Source organism: Uloborus diversus, chromosome 4 (assembly GCF_026930045.1).
Source record: "Uloborus diversus isolate 005 chromosome 4, Udiv.v.3.1, whole genome shotgun sequence".
NCBI classification, from domain to species: Eukaryota; Metazoa; Arthropoda; class Arachnida; order Araneae; family Uloboridae; genus Uloborus; species Uloborus diversus.
Window position 1 is genome coordinate 153,428,011 of NC_072734.1, and position 19,383 is coordinate 153,447,393.

Below are 19,383 nucleotides of genomic sequence, written 5' to 3' on the forward strand. Positions count from 1 at the left end.
ACTTATCTGTAAGTCTAAGTTCTTTAGCTGACGTCCGTAAAAAACTAGATATTTTATCAATCATAAAGTTCTAAATTAATTTTTTTTAATATTCGTGACATAAATATTTAGTTGGATAAATATTTTTTTCTACTAATTTAGTTTAGTTTTTTTTTTTTTGGAGTTTATTATTTTTTAAAGTTTAATTACTAAAAGTGCAAATGACGTGTTATTAAAAGAATTCATTAAAGAAAAGAATAACGGGAATTCTTTTATTCTAAAAGTTTGTATTATTTCAATGAAAGGTATACCGAAAATGATTATGGTTTACTTATATAATTATGATTAAAAAACTTTTACCTTACTTTACCCATGCAGTCGTCTCCTCTAACGTTTGCTAAAATGAAATTCAAACGCGTCGGTTTAGTATATGTAGGTCCAGGTCAATCAAATCATGTTCATAAAATATAGTTGAAGTTGTTTTGCTGTATATGAAATTATTCAATATTCCGTATGTTACATAGAGTGCGCTTGATACATTTTTTAACACTTAATCTGTGGACGATATTTTAAAGCAATTTCAATTTCACTAAAGTAGTTACTGTTTTTTTTCTTTATATTAAAACGATTGATATTCTCTTAAACAGTAAACACTGGCCTATGGGAATTCGAAGTTGTAACGCCGGATCTCGACAACATTTTTCAAATTTGGTCCCTTTCAACTTTTTATACTGTTTCTTAATCCCGTTCTCCGTTTTAATTAACCCAAACTACATGTATTATTTTCAAAACACCATGTAAGAAGATTTCAGCTTTCAAAACGCTAATGGCAAAGTGAAAATTACTAGCAAACTTTAGAAGGAAGAATAACTTTTTTAAAGTTCTAAGAGCAATGCAAAACGGGGGGGGGGGATATCAAAGAAAATAATGTAAGGGAAATCGGCAAAAAGTGAAATAGCGGGGCAAAGTAAAATGGTAAAATATTTTTAGTCTGCAGGGCAATCATCAGCATCTAGCAATTATTTAACTAAGTTCTTAAACATATAGTTGATTACAATCAAAAAATAAATATATGCAATCATCGAGGTATATGATAATACAAGTCATGTTTGAAATCTGATATACATATTGTAATGTTTTAAAAGTTTACAAAAAATATTTTTTGCTATTATAAAATTGTAAAATTTTTGAAATTAACATCTTGAACAATTATTGAAATCTACTGGTGTCCAACGCAGTATTAAAATTATTACAATTGGGCTTGTATTGATTTTCAAAGTTTAACACAATTTGTCAAGTGCACAAGAGGTAAAATAAAATAGTTCATTTCGGTTAGTTGGTAATACATTAATTAAATAACTTTTTGTTCCTTCATTATAATTTTTATTATTTCGTTTACTTTTCTCTCGCATATTAAGTAATTTATTTATTATTTTATTGTTTCATTGTCAAATAAAAATTTTTTTATTCATTTATTTGATAGTAAATATTTTAAATAATCAAATTAAAAAAATCATTAGAAGAAAAATTTTAATGTAAATATTTTAAAATAATATTTCAATGTAAGTTTATTCTAAAGAACAATGCTCTTTCTTTAAGCACTGAAACTTTCAAAGCAAATTTCTAGTTTTATTATACTTGAAAACATTGGTTAACTTAAGTTAACTTTTTAACAAAATAATTTTTTGCAATTTCAGTTAGTTCTTCTATTTTCACCAATTCATATTCTTTTACTTATAGGCAATACATATTGAATTCCTTTAAAAACCTAATGAAAATGAGGTTGTTTCATCGATAAAATACTGGAAAATCGCCCGTCAAGAAATGTCGTATGAAAATTGCTTCTTCATTTGACCGAAGCATTTGCCTGTTTGGTGATATTTTGATAGTTGAAATTTTTGCCCTAACTCCAGTGGATTAACCCTAAACTCCAGTAGATAGCATTCATTGTTGACCACGTTTTCGCTTCTTCATTCCCATGAAATGACAGAGTCTTACCAGTAAAATGGTTAAGTTACTGGACCCAGTTCAGTCTCGTCAAAATAAAGCATTTTCCTATGTGTCAAACATTAACAAAAAATATTATCATGTGTGTCTCGATTTTCATTGTTGGTGACGTCAGGGACGTTACTCGATTATTCGCTATTATATATATGAGGATTATCAAATTAAGGAAGGAAAACGAATGTTCGGATATTTTATATCCATAAATATTATTTTTTTAATGAGCAATATCATACGGATATTTTCATTACACATAAGATAAAATACACTATATCAGGATGAAAACAGTGATAAAAGTAGAAAAGTTTAAAACTTAATATGAATGTACCATATAACAAAGATATAGTTCTTTAATAAACTACAAAAGATTCACATACCAACGTAAGTACATTTCACATTGATTCTTTTATTTGTTCGATGTTTCTCTCTTTTTTTTTAATGAATTGTCATGAAGTAGTTTTTTCTTCCTCGCATTTGTTTCTTGTTTTAAGACACAATTTAGCCACTTCAGTTAATTGTTAAAGTATCCACTTTCTTACATAAGAGATACGTCCTTCCTTAATGGAGAAAATTTTAATGTACCGTAAATTTTACAAATTACCCAGAAAAAATAATGAAAAATATGCAAAAAATAAAGAAAAACGAAAATAAAATATTTTTCAGTTTATTAAACTTAAAATAACATTTACGAATTCAAAACAGTAATAAATATAAAATTTCATTGTCAAAATATATTTCATTTTTCTGAAACTCTTTCTTTTTTTGTCTATGTCTTTTTTTAATGTTTCAGAAAACCTGGATAGGAAACGCATAATGAAATTTTGTAAATTCGGAAGCTGTGTCGTAAGAGATTAAGTATCTGTGGGACATATCACATGCACTATCTCATCAGCGCATTAGACCATGAGGAAATAAAACGAAGGCATTTCAATATCATTCGAAAAACAAGAATAAAATATTAAATAAATAAATGCATTGAACATAAAATAAACTTTATAACTTTTGAAAATAGAAATTATGAAATTTCACCGACTAAAAATATTACATTTCCTGAAATTTTATTTTTAATCTTTTGTTTTCAATGTTTCAGAAAAACCAGAAAAGAAACGCAGAGTGAAATTTTGCAAATTCGAAAACTGCGTTATAAGAGTAAACTTCTCTGTGAAACCTGCCAAATGCAATATTTCATCAATGCCATGAAGGAATGAATCGGAGGCATCGCAATTCAATCGAAAAACAGGAATAAAATAAAAATATATACACGCATTGAACTTAAATAAACTTTAAAAAAAATTGAAAATTGAAAATTTCATTGACGAAAAATGTTTTATTTTTCTGAAATTCTTATTTATAATTCTTTGTTTTCAATGTCTCAGAAAAACTAGAAAAGAAACTCATAGTGAAATTTTGCAAATTCTGAAGCTGTGTTTTAAGAGCCGACGTCTGTGTGGAAATTGTCAAATGTATATTAAGACAACAGTTATCACATTGCAATTAAATCGATAAATTAGAATAAAATAACAAATAAATAAATGTATTGAACTTAAAAATAAATTTTATAAACTTTAAAGAAAAGAAAGCATAACATTTTTATAAGGAAAAAATGTTTTTTTTTCTGAAAATTTAAATTTTTAGTGCTTTGTGTTCAATGTTTCAGAAAAACTGGTAAAGAAACGTACAATGAAATTTTGCTAATTCGGAAGCTGTGTTGTAAGAGGCGACTTCTCTGTGGGAACTGTCAAATGCATTATCTCATCAGTGCCAATGCCATGACGGAATGAATCGGAGGCATTGCAGTTCAATCGAAAACCGGGAATAAAATGATAAACAAACAAATGTATTGATATCAAAACAAATTTTATAAACTTTAAATAATAGAAAACATAAACTTTTATTAACGAAAAGTGTTTTATTTTTCTGAAACTCTCACTTTTAATGCCTTGCTTTCAATGTTTCATAAAAACTGGAAAAGAAACACATAAGGAAATTTTGCAAATTCGGGAGCTATGTTGTAAAAGCCAACTTCTCTGTGGGACCTGTCAAATGCATTATCTCATCAGTTGCAATGCCATGGCGGAAAGAATCGGAGGCATTGCAATTCAATCGAAAAAATAGGAATAAAATAATAAATAAATACATGTAATGAATAAGACAATAAATGGACAATAGAAAATTCCATTGACGAAAAAAGTTTTATTTCTCTGAAAATCTTATTTTTAATTTTTGTTTTCAATGTTTCAGAAAAACTGAAAAAGAAATGCATAGTGAAATTTTGAAAATTCTGAAGCTGTGTTATAAGAGCTGACTTATCTGTGGAACCTGTCAAATATATTATCACATCAGTTATCACACTGCAATTCAATCGAAAATTTAGAATAAAATAATAAATAAACAAATGTGTATTTAACTTAAAACAAATTTTATAAACTTAAAATGAGAGAAAGCATAAAAATTCCATAACCAAAAAAGGTTTATTTTTCTGAAATTCTAATTTTTAATGTTTTGTTTTCAATGTTTCAGAAAAACTGGAAAAGAAACGCATAGGAAAATTTTGAAAATTCGGAAGCTGCGTTGTAAGAGCCGACTTCTCTGTGGGACCTGTCAAATGCATTATCTCATCAGTGCCATTGCCATGACGGAATGAATCAGAGGCATTGCAATTCAATCGAAAACCGGGAATAAAATGATAAGCAAACAAATGTATTTAACTTAAAACAAATTTTATAAACTTTAAATAATAGAAAACACAAAATTTCATTAACGAAAAGTGTTTTTTTTTTTTTTTTTTTTTCTGAAATTCTCACTTTTAATGCTTTGCTTTCAATGTTTCATAAAAACTGGAAAGAAAAGAAATGCATAGGGAAATTTTGCAAATTCGGAAGCTATGTTGCAAGAGCCGACTTCTCTGTAGGACCTGTCAAATGCATTATCTCATCAGTGCCGATGCCATGACGGAATGAATTGGAGGCATTGCACTGCCAAAAGAAGAACACCCTTCGGCTGAACTTAAACAGCCGGGCGATGAAAAAAATATTCGCGGGGAAAAGAACTGAAAGAAAATAACTCGAAAAAAAAAATATTCTACGCGTAGGGAGGGTGGATAATAAAGCAATGAAGAAGAAAGGGGGTTGAAGCGAAAGAAAATAAGAAGATAAGAGAAGGTAGGTAGCACGAATCACTGCAGTAGTCAAAGGTAAACCTGTCACACGCACCAGTTTCCGGCCTCGGGGTTTGTGTAACGGCCCCGCTTTTCGGATGGCCTCAGATTGCTTCGCGTAACCAGCTCGAGTAGCAGGTCTCTCCTCATCTCTCCGTGTTGCTGTTGTCCCGGCGATGTTTATGTGCCGAAACTTTTTCAAGATCGTACCGCGTGGTTGATGCAAGCAGTGCAAGATTCGCTCACAATAAGTTGCTTGAAGATTTTCAGCTGGATGGACATTGGATTAGTTGGTTGAAAATATTTATTGATGAATCGGGTGTGGTGGAGTGATTTGTGATTGAACGTTTGTGTCATGAATTTCAAAGTGAATCTTTAACTTTTTCAATTTGTGGTTCTGAGTAAAGTTACTGTTATGCTGACGAAAATGATTCGTCTTGTACTTATTGCGGTTTTGTGCTTCAGTTTTGTGGTGTCTACTGAACACGTAGAACATGGTGTTGTGCACGATGAGAAAGGACTTGATGTTGAAGCAAATATGAACTTAGAAACTCGTGGTGGGCATTTGGATTCTAGAACTGATTTAAGAACATCTGAAACTCCACATAGTGACCATAGGGTGATTGAGGAAGAGCATATTCCGACGGAAGTGACTATTCATGAGAATGAATCGACGAATGTTGATGAAAATAATAAAACTCTAGGTTTAACGACAGATAAAACCGAGCTTAAAAAGGACACGAAGAAGAAAAATAAGCCATTGTTCAAGAAAAAAGATAGGAATATGAGTGAAGAATTAACTACAGAAGTTGTTACTCCTGAACAAATTCCGGAAATTACAACAAGTATTCCTGATTCCGTGCATTCAATGACAGAAACTGAGGCTTCTCTAGTAGATTCAACACAGTTTGATGAAACTATGGCTAAAACAGCAGAAGATGAAGAAGTGCCTAAGACGTACAACCAAGAAATGACTTCTACAAATTTACCAGATGATACAACTACAATAAAAAACGAAGTCCTGGAAAACACTGAAACGGAACCTTCAAATGAAAATCAAGTTACAGAAACAACAACACTGTTAAGCCATCAATTAAAAACAACAACTTTACAAACAGAAGTTGAAACAATAGAGGATAGTACACATCCTACAACTCATATAACTTCCGAAATGCCATCTGATGATGAAACAACAACAGAAAAGCAGAAGGAAATAGAATTTACAACACTCCCTACTGCTGTAAGTACCACGGAAGACAATGCTCCAATGACCGTGACAGATACTTTGAATATTCATGAAGACACAAATAATGAAATGAAGAAATCTAACAATTTGGACAGCTCAGAAATGAAGTTTGATGGCTCCTCAACAGTTATGCCGGAAGATATTGTTACGAAAGATGATAAAAATATTACTTTGAGCAATGATTTAGAGGACACAAATTCATCCAAAAGCGAGGATGAAGAAAGTTTCATATCGCGCCAGAAGAAGCAAATGAAATTGGAGAATTCTGGTGATCGGTGTTTGTGTGATGAACCAAAGAGACCATTTGAGTCTTCGGCATGTGTAGGAGAACGAACAACTGCTGACCCTAACTGCCCCTGTAGATTTGTTTGTGCCGGACAATCAGGACAGTCCTGCTCTCCTGGAGAACCTTGTGACGAAGAGTTTGGACTGCAGTGCAATCCTCAGAACAACACATGTCACGGTAAGCATTGTTTTGAATATGTTTTAATTGAAAATAATTTTATAAATTCGCCTTTTTATAAACACAATTATTCAAAAAATATTTTTGAAATATGTTTTTAATCTATACTAAATTGCACACCTTGAAGCCCAGCAAAGTATGCAACTTTTTCATGGATGTTTGGGGCATGAAAATAAAACTTTTGTTTCATTAAAATTTTAGTGAAAAAGATTTTTAAATTCTAAAATAACCAGAAAGATTTATTTGGTAAAGATGAGCTTTAGCGAACAGTTTTTATAGAGCCCAGAACGTAGTATACTTAACCTTTAGTTACGCACATTTAGTATTAACTAAAAGCATAAAACAAAAAGAAAAACATCGCACAAAAATATTTCATTTCTTGCCTATAAATTTCTGGGATGCATTTAGACCTCCTGGGCAGTGTTTGATTTTCTCATTTTCCTTTTTGAATTTCAATAAACTGCATGCAATTTCAAAAGTGATTTTATTCTGTTTAAAGAATAATCTTAAATTATTACTTTTATGCGTTTATTGTGTGTCCAGGAAACTTTCTTTATTTCCCCTTTTGTATTTAGTACTAGTTTTAAAAAAATATTTTGGTTAATATTATAGATACTCATTTGATATAAGTTTTAATTATTCAATTCAGTTTAAAAGAATGTACCTGTAATACTTAGATATTATTTTTCATTGATAAACTGGTCCCTAATAAAATTCTGAAAGAGGAACTTAACTATTTTTCATGTCGTTGAAAAATTTTTTTATTGGATGTTACGTTGTACATCATGATACTTAGGTTAAAGGGTTAATATAAGATATTATACAAATGTTTGTGCACTGGTAATCTTTTATCATTTCTAGTCTTACTGATGTCAAACTATTAAGTGACTGTATACTAAGAGATTTTTATTTATTTAATTTTATAATTTGAACACAAGATAAGTTGAATTATCAATTCTGAAGCTGAAAATTTTAAATTTCCTTTGTCTCTCTTCCCCTTTTTAAACTCTCAGATTTAAATCGAACAAACTTTGTTGAAAAAAAAACACTTTACAACAGGCATGTACACTTTTTTTATTGTTATTCCGCTGTCTTAAGGATGTTTTTTGAACAATTTTAAATATTTTTACATTAAAATCTACGGACAAAATTCTAACTTTTTCGTAAACCGTATAACTATTTTTTAAGGCGAAATCTGTTTTTAAATTTTTGAGATTCTGTACATGTTTTTAGTTTCATGTTTCAGGACATGAGAACATAGTTAATCATATAAATCTCCTGTACGAATATTTTGGACAGGGAGGGCGGGAGAACCCTGAAACAATAAGAGGGAGGTTTTAAGAATAACACTAATAGTTAGATTTTAATGAAACATTATGCCGAATAGTTTGGGGAAACAAATCTTTTATTATGTTAACTTTACAAAGTTTATTTATGTCTCTAATTTTGTCTTAAAGAAACTTTTTTCGTCAATGTTTTTTCTGTTCTCTCAAAAAAAAAAAATAAATAAATAAATAAATAAATAAATAAAGGTGATTAAAATTAAATAACATTTAATTACGAGATACAATACAGAAATTACACACATAAAAACTAAAGTACATTCCACTGGTTCTCTATATGGCATAACTTATACAAACCTAACCCATATATCTTATTTATAATCCACGCAACAGCGTTAGCAACATAGCTAACATTTTAAAAAAATCTTCTAGTTTTGACATTCTATCTTATCTTTGATCTAATTAATCCTATTACCTCAAACACTTCTTATTATTAACTGAAAGTCAAGCAATTTGCATGTGCTCCGATGAAAAGCATTCAAACATTTAAATTAGGTGAAAATATATCAAGAGTTAATTAAATTAAACTCGAAAATTATTTAATAGAAATTGTATACCAAATGTGGCATCTTGCAATTTACTTGGTTTCGTTTTACAAACGTCAAGTTTTAGCTTCAGAAACTGATTTAACCTTCAAAAATTTGGTATTGGCCTAACGGAGCCTTAGAGAATCGAGAGAGAGAGAAAGGGATGTCTGCTGTTGAAAGAAAAGTCAATGTTGATTTATGAAATATAAGGCTCTCTCTTTTCATACTGAAAAAATAATATGCACGATGTGTAAAGAAAAACTAAGTTGTATCAAAATTAGTATGCGTGCACTTAAATTTTATGATGGGACCAAAAAATGGTGTAAAGCATATAATAAATTAAAATTATATTTGAATATCTGAATATCTTTTTTTTCCCACAAGCATGATGTTTTTACACTTTTACATCAGTTTCCAACCTCCTATAACCTATGTCATTTCTTCCCATAAAAAATTGCAGGATAATGAGTTGTGATTTGATTTTACTGATATCTAGAAAGAAAAATAAAAAGTTTTTGAATGACCCTGTAAAATTACCGTTTTTAATATAGGAGGTTTGATATCTTAAGCATCCATATACTTCTTCTTAGTTTTTTTTTTTTTTTTTAGTCTATCAGTACCACTAATCTTTTAGAATTAAGTTTTTGCTGAAACTGTAGCTTTTTGGTAGAACACATCAAATAAATTAAACTTGAGAAAAATAAATCAACTATTAAAATTTCGATAGTGCATCAAGTAATAAATATGTATATTTATCACTACTGGCACCCGCACGGCTTTGTCCGTAATAAAAAATTAAAAGGTCTTTTGGTTCGCCTGTGTATTTACAAATAATGTAATGTGAATTTTCTCGCTAATTGGCTTGCACCCATGTTACGGTTCCACGTTATGATAATTTCGTAATTTACTTGTCCGTCTTATGATAATTTTGTTCTTAAAAATGGAATCGAAAAAGAATCACATCTAATTCTCAAGAAATCTCTTCAAAGTGCGCACCCCCATACTACAAACTAACTTTGTGCCAAATTTCATGAAAATCGGCCGAACGGTCTAGGCGCTATGCCCGTCACAGAGATCCAGACATCTTACAGACATCCACATATCCTCCGGACATCCAGGCATCCTCCGGACATCCAGACAGAGAGACTTTCAGCTTTATCATTAGTAAAGACTACCAAGGCTATCAGTTCGTTCAATTGTCGAAAGTTTTACTTTATAAGCTGCTTTAAATTTTAAATATCATTACATATTATGTTGCATGAAATTTGCTGGACGTTGTGAGCAGTAATCGATTTTTCTGAATATTAATAAATTCACAACTAAATAAATATATCACGTAAACTTACTGGAATCAAATCTGATTGCTGTTTGATCGAAAGAAAAATCTTAATTTTCTTTGAAGTATGAAACCATCCTTGACACATTTTGAAGGAGTAAATTTTGTTTTGGAGGAGTAAAATTTACGAGAACAGTGAAGGCCATAATACGTAGTGATAAATTCAATAAGAAATAGATAAATAAATAACTAAAACAGTAAATTTCTATTGATGATTTCATCAATCGCTAGGAAAGAAGAAATGAGTATTATTCTGGTTTTGTACAATTAGAATGATTTAGATTTATAAATTATAAAAATAACAAAACATTCAAATGTAAAATTATAAAAACTCTAATTTCTTTCCCCCGTCGTTTTCCACGATGTGTTTTTTTTTTCTTTTTGCGAAATACGAAGCGTGAAATTGCACTTGGATAAATTTTTTATGCGTATTTCCGATTTTCAATGTGTAAAATTCGCTCATAAAAGCGTTAAAAATATCTCTGGTTAGAAATATCGTTTATTCTTTACTATAAGTTGTGTATTTACAAAAAAAAAAAAAAAATAATAATACGCTGAAAAAATTAACAATGATAAAACAAAAAGCAGGGATATGACTTTTACGATGTCGCGTGAAATCGTCGTGATTTTCTTTTACAAAATGCGTTTGTGCTAAAAATTTTAAGATATATTCTGATAAAGCTGCCTACGATATAAAGGAAATATTATTTAAAAATTATATTGAAGCTTTTCTTAAAAGCTTATTCGGTACGTCATTTTTGAGGATTCACAGATCTTATCTTTTTTTTCCCTCTATATTTTATAATAAAAGCTTTCCAACAAAATGCTTCAGATTATGTCTTTTTTTTCTGATATTTTACCACTTTTATATCATTCTTTGAAGTAACAAGGAATGCTTCAACCGAAAACTAATTTGTTTTTAAGTGATTAATTATGTTTTTAATAAATTTTGGCTCCAGTAAACAATATTTGAAACATGAAATATTTTAACTGATTGTAAAAACTTTTAGTATATAGTACAAAAACAAAAAATTGTTTTTTTGCGTTTTCAATGCGACTGAAACACGACAAATGAATTTCTCTTATGTAAGGCCCGAATTTTATGCAAATGCATACACATTTGCATATTTTCTTCTCTTTTGACGTTAGTGCATATAAATGCACAAAACCGACAATTTTAAAAATCATCACCGACACATACTACATTCTTCAATTGAGACTGGGATAGTTATTTCGCAGTTTTATATTTATTTATTGATGTTGAAACTTTTAGCAATTTCAGATTTTTTAATCTCTTGTTGAATCAATAGCAGAATAAATCTTCAGGAGTTTGGTCGGTTTTATGTTCACAGTAGAATATTTAAAATCATCATTCAATATTATGAACGTAACACATCATATTGTTTCAAGTACAATAGTATTTTCACTAAAAATCGCAGAAACCCTAATTGAACTCATAATTCTAACGGCAAATTAAATATAGTTAAATTCCTCTATCTCATTTTGAAGATAATTCAGAATTACTTTGAAATAAATACCACTTCCTGAACATTTTTTCCCTGCAGAGATATATACGTAAAATCATTCTATCTGTTCAATCAAAAAAAAATCAGAGGGGAAAGAAAAGGAATATTCATTTTCCTTTTTAAACAGGTGAGTATTATAAATAAATAAATCCTTCTTAGGGTTTTACTTATACCGATAGATTTTATGGCAAAATATTCATTTCATTTAAAATAAATTCAATAATATGTAGGTAATCTACTTGTGGAATAAATCTTAATCATGATACGCGAAACATTTCCTCCAATTTAAATCAAAATATCCAGATGATTTACTGATTAAAATATGCTCTTGGTATACGAAGACCGCGAGTACATTTTGTTCAAGAATATCTTCCACGCATGAGCAATGATTAGATGTAAAGCTCTTGCTCATCTCCGCACAGTTCAATGATGCCCATTCTATCATGGGAATGAACCGAAATTGCAGAACATTCGACATACCCGACACGCACCTTCAGCTCTTCTCACGTTGTATTGGTTTTTTCGAAGAAGAACCTTTTGCAACATACAAACATCAACTTAAATAGTTTCTGCTGCCTTAATTTCAGATTTCAAGGTTGTTCGTTTATTTCCTTAGTTTTTCTTTAAACTCATTTTAATAATATTTGTTTAGTTTTTAGTTGAATACTTGTGGGGGTAAAAATGATTCGCGACTAATTGTATACTAGGCACATTAGTAGATTCAGTTGTATCTGGAGCAGAGATTACTTTTTCTAATTTTCATTAAAAAATTCAAAAAATACATGAAAAACGTACCTTATATACTTCATTACTCCTATTTTGAAACATTTTGGTTTATTATAAAAGGAAAAGAAGCTAGTCAACATAATGTATATACATAAAATGAAGCAGTGAGAAGCAAAAGGATATAAGTGGATTATTAAAGATTTGAGTTCAAGCCATAGCTAGGCTTTCATAGAAAATATTTTTCTAGAGAAGGTTTAGATTCTTAAAAAAAGGTTTTACTAATGGCTATCCATAAAATATAAAATTGAAATTAAAAAAAAAGAACACATTTGCAGTTTCAGTAATTTATTTTCAAGAACCGACAGAGACAAAAAAAATTTAAAAACAGTTAATAACTGCATGGATGTCAAGTAGCATTCAATTTGTAAGCACATTTTTGATGTTGTGCGACTCCAAGCAGTTGTAATATTGTTTTTAAATGAATATGTTAGAAACATCTCTAAAAATCTAAGACATTAAAATTGATGGAAAATGAACTTAATTGAAATAACCAAAAAAATATGTATTTAGAGTTTGAAATAAAACTAGCAGGCGAAATTAAAAAAGAGTAAACCAAAATATTAAATTGTCAACGTTTGTACTCATATTGCCATTTTTGATATCGTTCAAATTTAAAAAAGCATATTATACTATAAAGATTTTTTGATTTTCATTTCTCAAATAAAGCAATGAGAAGCAAAGGAATGTAAATGACAAAACTAAAAATTTGAAGATAGCTAGCACAAATTGCAGAACCTCTACTCTGCTTTTGTGCAAGAAATAGTACGAGCAGCCCTGTTATATGTTGCTATAGAGCGCGATTTAGAAAACAAATCAATGAAACCCTACCTAGGATCTGAACTTTAAACGCATTTATTCAAAATTTTAAAAAGCCCCTTTTCATACCTTTGTATCTCTTTGCCTCAAATGTGCATTGACCTGCTCAATTGTTTTCTGTTAAAGAAAATATTCTTACATAAAATTCGTGCATATGTAGAAAATTTATTAAGTACCATCATTCAAAAAGTCCCAAGCTCAAAACATAGATAGATTGGTAAGCAAACAAATAAATGGAATTTAAAATTTACTATTTCCCAATTTGTAAGCTTTTTAGCAAACAATGACATTTGCATACAGAAAGATATAAAAACAATTTCATTAAAATGCACAATAGTCTCTTCTTGTTAAGAAAAACAAAGACATAGATAAGTTTTTTCACAGAATGTAGAAACACGTGCAAGCACACATTCAAATGCATGATTATCTTGCAATCATTGTGCGATGAACAGTATTTCCCGTGCAATTATCGAAATTGCCATTTTTCTCGCAACATCCAATGGCGTCTTCACGTGCGCATCACTGCCATTATTTTTACACGGCTGAGTTGTTTCCTTGCTTGTGCTATCGAAAAATTAACAAAAGACCATCCTCAAACTATTCTTTTTCCTCCTGCATGAGAACGTTATGGTTCTGGGGTTCCGAAAGTGGATTTTAGATTAGTTTTCCTTCTTTTAAATCACTTTGAAAGTATTGAAGGTGCTATACTGCAAAGGCAAATTGAATATTTTTTTGTTGGTGTAAACTCATGCTCATGGTATGAAGTCGCTAAAAGGGATTGTGATAACATGAATATTGTGAGAGATTTCCATTAAATAGGTCAAACAAACAAAATCGCTTCTGTTTTTTTTTTTTTTTTTTTTTACATCTTGTAAAAGAAATAGATAATGACTTGAAACTGAGCAATATCAAAGAAATCTATCTATTTTCGTAAGTGATGTAGTATTTTTTATCTTAATTTGATTTTAATCCCTAAAAGAGTCGTGGATTGAAATCAAAGAAATCTATCTATTTTCGTAAGTGATGTAGTATTTTTTATCTTAATTTGATTTTAATCCCTAAAAGAGTCGTGGATTGAAATAGCGTTCAATATGTTGGCATATATATGACATTCCAAATGGTAAAGTATGTAAATTTTTATCTGCTTTATCACTTTCTAACTGAAAGCACAATTGTGTAAAACGCCTACTGCATTCCGGTCAAACATTACGCACCAATTAAGTCTTTCAGTGTATTAGCATTTAGTTTAAGCAAAAATGTTCGTAATACTTTTTTTTTTCTCAAACTTATGTCACTGTACTATAAAATACGTCATGCATTTTTTTTTTTAAAAATCACAGATGGTTTGTTAGAAGATAAAATCTAATTCAGCAACTCAACAAAGATTATTAACTGCAGTTAACTACGTGAAATTCAATGATTTTTAATGGAATTTTAAAGGAAGGACAGCATTAAAAATATTGTTAAATGAAACGTATAATAAATTATATTAATCATAAATATTACTGCTTAGGGTTTTAATACTTGTTTTAAATAATTAATGGACTTGTATAGAGCGTTTTTTATAATATTGATTGGTTACTAAAAAACCTTTTTCAACTCTTTTATGCTTTTCAATGAAAATCTTTTGCTTTTTGTGAATTGGAGCTAATATTCCAAACAGTTTAGTTAATGTCATTTCGAAAACTCAATTGAGTCATGTATTCGAGTTTAATTACTGTTTGACTCATACTACTATAGAATTTGAGTTTAAAACAAATAAATACTTTTTTTTTTAAATCAATAATCGAAATTCAGTCAGAAGAGATTTCATACGATGAAGCATTCTGCTGATATAAAATGCACGGGTGTAATAATGTATGAATAGGTTGATATAAAAGAACACGTTAATAAAGAAATAGCAAAATAGAATGTATGATTCAAGCTTCTGCTGGTTTCTCAATGGAAAGTCATTGGGACTGTGTTTGTTATTTCTGTGCATTATGTTTTCTCATACTCAATCTTATACTACATGAAAAAAATAAGACCAGAATGGGTAATCCATTTTACTTACTTAACCTGGTAATTATTTGAACCAGCCTTTGGTAAATAGAGCAAGTATTTTTCGAATGTTGCATTGTTTAGTTATAGTAATTGCTAATAAATGTATGCGGTGTAATATTTTTTTTTAAATATGCAATGTATTTTTAAATGCAGTAAAATTTTACTAAAAATTGCGTATAAGCTGTAAAACTTTTTTTTTTTTTTGCTCGCTCTTTAAAAAGAATAAAAAAAAATTCAGTACATCTATTATTGCTGTTCTAACACCGCTCATAGATTGATGGGTGGTCCCTAATAAATGAAAAACATTTTTTTCCTTAAAAAAAATGCAATGTAATTTTCAAGTACCACAATTGTAAAAGTAGAAATTTAAAACATGTGACGGGCAGTTTTGTTCGGTTACTTACAACAAACAGAATATTTAAAAAACCTCTTCTTTTTAAGTTTTTTATACAACTTTGCTTTTTAAGGTTTTTATACAACTTTTTTTATTCTTTAAAATACACATTTTGTACTTAGCGATTTTTAGATAAGAATTAAATTCTTTCATTGTTGCGAAACACTATTCATTGCCGAAGCTATTATTATATTGGTCATTTTTCAATAAAGATTCGTCATTATAAAATTAATAAACTTTCCATTACTAAATGATGAATGTTTACGAATTTCTAAAAATTGCAGAGGAGAAATCAAGAATTCTTTCTTTTTGAGAACTACTAGCGGAATTGCACGAAAAGGGCTGAAATGTAAATAATGGTGGAATATTTTTTCTAAAGTATGTAAAATAAATGCTGCACTTACTAAAAAACATAAATTTATTGTCTATTCAAGCTTTATATTTTATTGAACTTGACGGGAATTATGCGAACACAATTTTTAAATATATTCTTAAAATAAAAATTAGAAATTTGCAAAAAATATCGATTGGATTTAAAGTGAAAAATCCCGTGGCTGAAATGTAAATAAAAGCTGTGTGTTTTGAAAAAAAATCAAAATTAATACATAATGCTAAAGAATCAAAATGAAACAGAAAAAAAAACGGGTTGTTTCTCTCTGACTCTGCAAAAACGAATAGTCTTTTTTAATAATTAGCGAATATCAGCAATTACAATATCTAAATACGCTCATCATTCTCTCAGAGGCATCAGACAGAAGCATAATTTTTTTTTAATTGTGTGCCACAGTACTAAGGATCCCTGTATACTCAATTTTGGAAAGAACTTTCAGTGTCTAATTTAGAGAGATTTTGCCCAAATAAAAATCCCGCCTTTGGAAACTTTTTGCTAAGAAAAGTCGACAGATGTGTGCTCCACAGCCCCCTACTCCTCCCGTGAGTCAGTGCTCATTCCGATTCGCGCTGCTCAAGCTAACAAAGGGATCGTTAAGTTCGCTTTTCATGAGAAAGTGTTGCATGGCGTACAACATTTTATATTACTGTTCTCTGCTCTGAAAGTAATACATCGTTATATTCTGCAACTAAAAATAGATTAACGACTATGAATTCACATTCAATCCTCATGTTTCACACTTAACTTTCATTAAAAAGATTTATCAAACGATCATAGTTTAACTCCCAGTTGTTAATGTTTAAGAGTTTTATACATTATGCGCAATAAGTAATTGTTCGTTGTTGTTTTTTTTTTTTTTTTTTTTTTTTTTTTTTTTTTTTGTAGTAAGTCTATAACTTGCTTCTTCAAATCAATTTCTTATATTCCTTCAAGCTTCAAGTACCCGATCCTTAGCACATTTGCAGAATTCTCTTTTGGGACACTTAATCACTCTCAAGCAATAGATACATAAGCAAAACAACTTTAAGCTAGAATCAGTCACAAATTGCTAAATGGACACGTATATTGGGTTATGAGGGTTCCGCTCATTTGTGGTTAAATAGTGAGGACCTCTTTCTCCGTGTGAGCTAGACTGAATCTGAATGTTTGTGTATATGCGCACACTTAACTGATATTGCAACTTCACAAAAGCTTTTCATGGTGAATTCAATAATTCGCCAATTTATTTTATTGTTAAGGCTGTAATAGTTTCCAATTACATATAGGCAACATTTTCTTCGTTTATATGACAGAATTTTTTTAAATACCATGACTATCGTGCGAGTCAGAAATTGGAGGCTCTGCTTCAGCTATTTAAATTATTTTTAAATCACACCAAACTGGAACATTTTGCCGACTGAAAAAAAAAAAAAAAACTAGGCGCGAAGGGTGCCTTATTTTTATATTCTAATTTCGAACCCTGCTGCCTGGGATTAGACTATTTTTCGGGGTAAATGATTTTTCCTACTGTTAAATAAAACAATTCATTTGAAATCATATGGAAACATTATGAGACGTAGAATGAGTGGATCAGTTTTGAACTCAACCTTAACAAGCACGAATCAAACAAAAGAGATCAGGTCAATGAAGCCTAATGTGTATATCCTAATTTCGAATTCTGCTGCCAGGATACAGATTATTTTCTGGAGTAAATTATGTGCCTACTGTTAAATGATACAGTTCATTTGAAATCATGGCGCAATACTGTCAGATACAGGAAGGGTGAATCAGTTTCTGACCAAACTTTAACAAGAAAACATCAAATGAAAAAGTTAAGCTCCAATGACGCCTAACTTTTACATCCCACATTCGAACCCTCCTGCCAGTCCTCTGATTATTTTCTGTAGCAAATTATTTCTCCTGCTGTTAAATCATGAAGTTCATTTGAAATCATGGAGTAATACTATCAGGTTCGGGAAGTGTGTATTAGTTTTGAACCAAATTTTGATAAGGAAGAATCAAAGAAACACCAGCGACACATGCCTGAGTTCCGAAAGCAGTTCAACGAACGTGTTTATTGTACTCGAGATGTCACTAACTGGATAAAAGCCGACTTCCTACTCGTAGTAATTATCCAGTGTTTCAAAGAAGAAAAAAAAAGGAACGAAAACTTCGTCATTTTTTACCGGAATGAATGCGTGGGAGATACTTTTGTATCGAGCTGTTCCATGCTTCACTGGAGAAGATGTTTATCATTTCTTAGATTGTTCCGATGAAGATGGCACTACGTCGTTTATCTGCTTTACTCATGGTAATTGTTTTGGTTGAAAGACTGCTCGACGGCCTTTCAGTGGCGCAATTCTGTAATTTGTGCCGGAGAACTAGTTGATTCTTTTGCCGGTGTTCCAATAAAGCTTGTCTCATTGCCTGTCCAAATAACCTGGAGGTTTTTGAGAAACTAACATTTACAATGGTGTCTTGTTTCTTTACCACTCTTCTCAAAGTTTAGGTCATGTGCATATATTATCCCCACATACAAAGATACAACTTTTCAAGCTGGATAGTTGTAAAGTAGTATAACATTTTACAAAATTTATATCTATCTTGGAAATAATTATAACAGTGGATGCTTAAAAAGACATTGTGGAATAATTTATTTTAAAAAAATCGAAAAAATCTTATACGAGTACTTGGGAAATTTTTACAGGAATTGGAAATGGAAGAAACTGGACAGATGCGTTTATTCTAATATAAAATGTGAAAAAAAAAAAAAAAAGATTTCTTGCTTGTCCAGTAGCTTTAGCAGTTTTAGACCCTTGCGCTATTCTACTCTGCCACATCAATAGCACAAACTAGAAATAATTTTTACCTTTTGCTTCGGCATAAATGAAGCTGTCCCATTTCATCTGCCGTCTTATTCCTCTTGTATGCTTTTTCAAACAGCTAGGAGAAAGTCGGGAAGAAACGGGACAAGAGGAGGAGTAGAACAACACTAAATTTAAGCCTAAATTTGTGAGAAAGTATTTCTAGCTTCTGCAGTAAATGTAGCTGCAAATGTCAAACTCTGCGACATCTACTGAAAAAACTAGCGATAATTTTTCATTTTGTTTCGGCAAAAATGCAGCGCTATCACATACCTTTCAACTCTCTTCTGTTAGAGATTGAACTGAAAATGTTCTCTGTTAGAGTCGCATACTTTGCAGTTTTTTAACCACAAAAAGGCATTCCAAGAATTTTGAAAGTATAAACTATAAAAAAATGAAATACGATTAAAATGCAATTAAATTCTGTAATTGAAATATTCTTTACTCGTACAGTAATAATAAGTAAACAATGCTATAATTTATGTTATGTATTCGGTAAGTATTAATGAATAAATTGCTAACAATACAT

The 19,383-nt window shown here is 30.1% G+C and overlaps 1 protein-coding gene across 1 annotated transcript in view; it reads left to right on the forward strand.

Moving 5' to 3' along the window:
* Nucleotides 1–5,567: 5,567 nt before the first annotated feature.
* The window catches only part of LOC129220928 (uncharacterized), a 113,916-nt gene continuing 100,100 nt past the window's right edge, over nucleotides 5,568–19,383 (forward strand). The window contains exon 1 of the mRNA XM_054855364.1: nucleotides 5,568–6,849. Within this exon, the coding sequence (XP_054711339.1) occupies nucleotides 5,568–6,849 (1,282 nt within the window). The remainder of the gene's footprint in view (nucleotides 6,850–19,383) is intronic.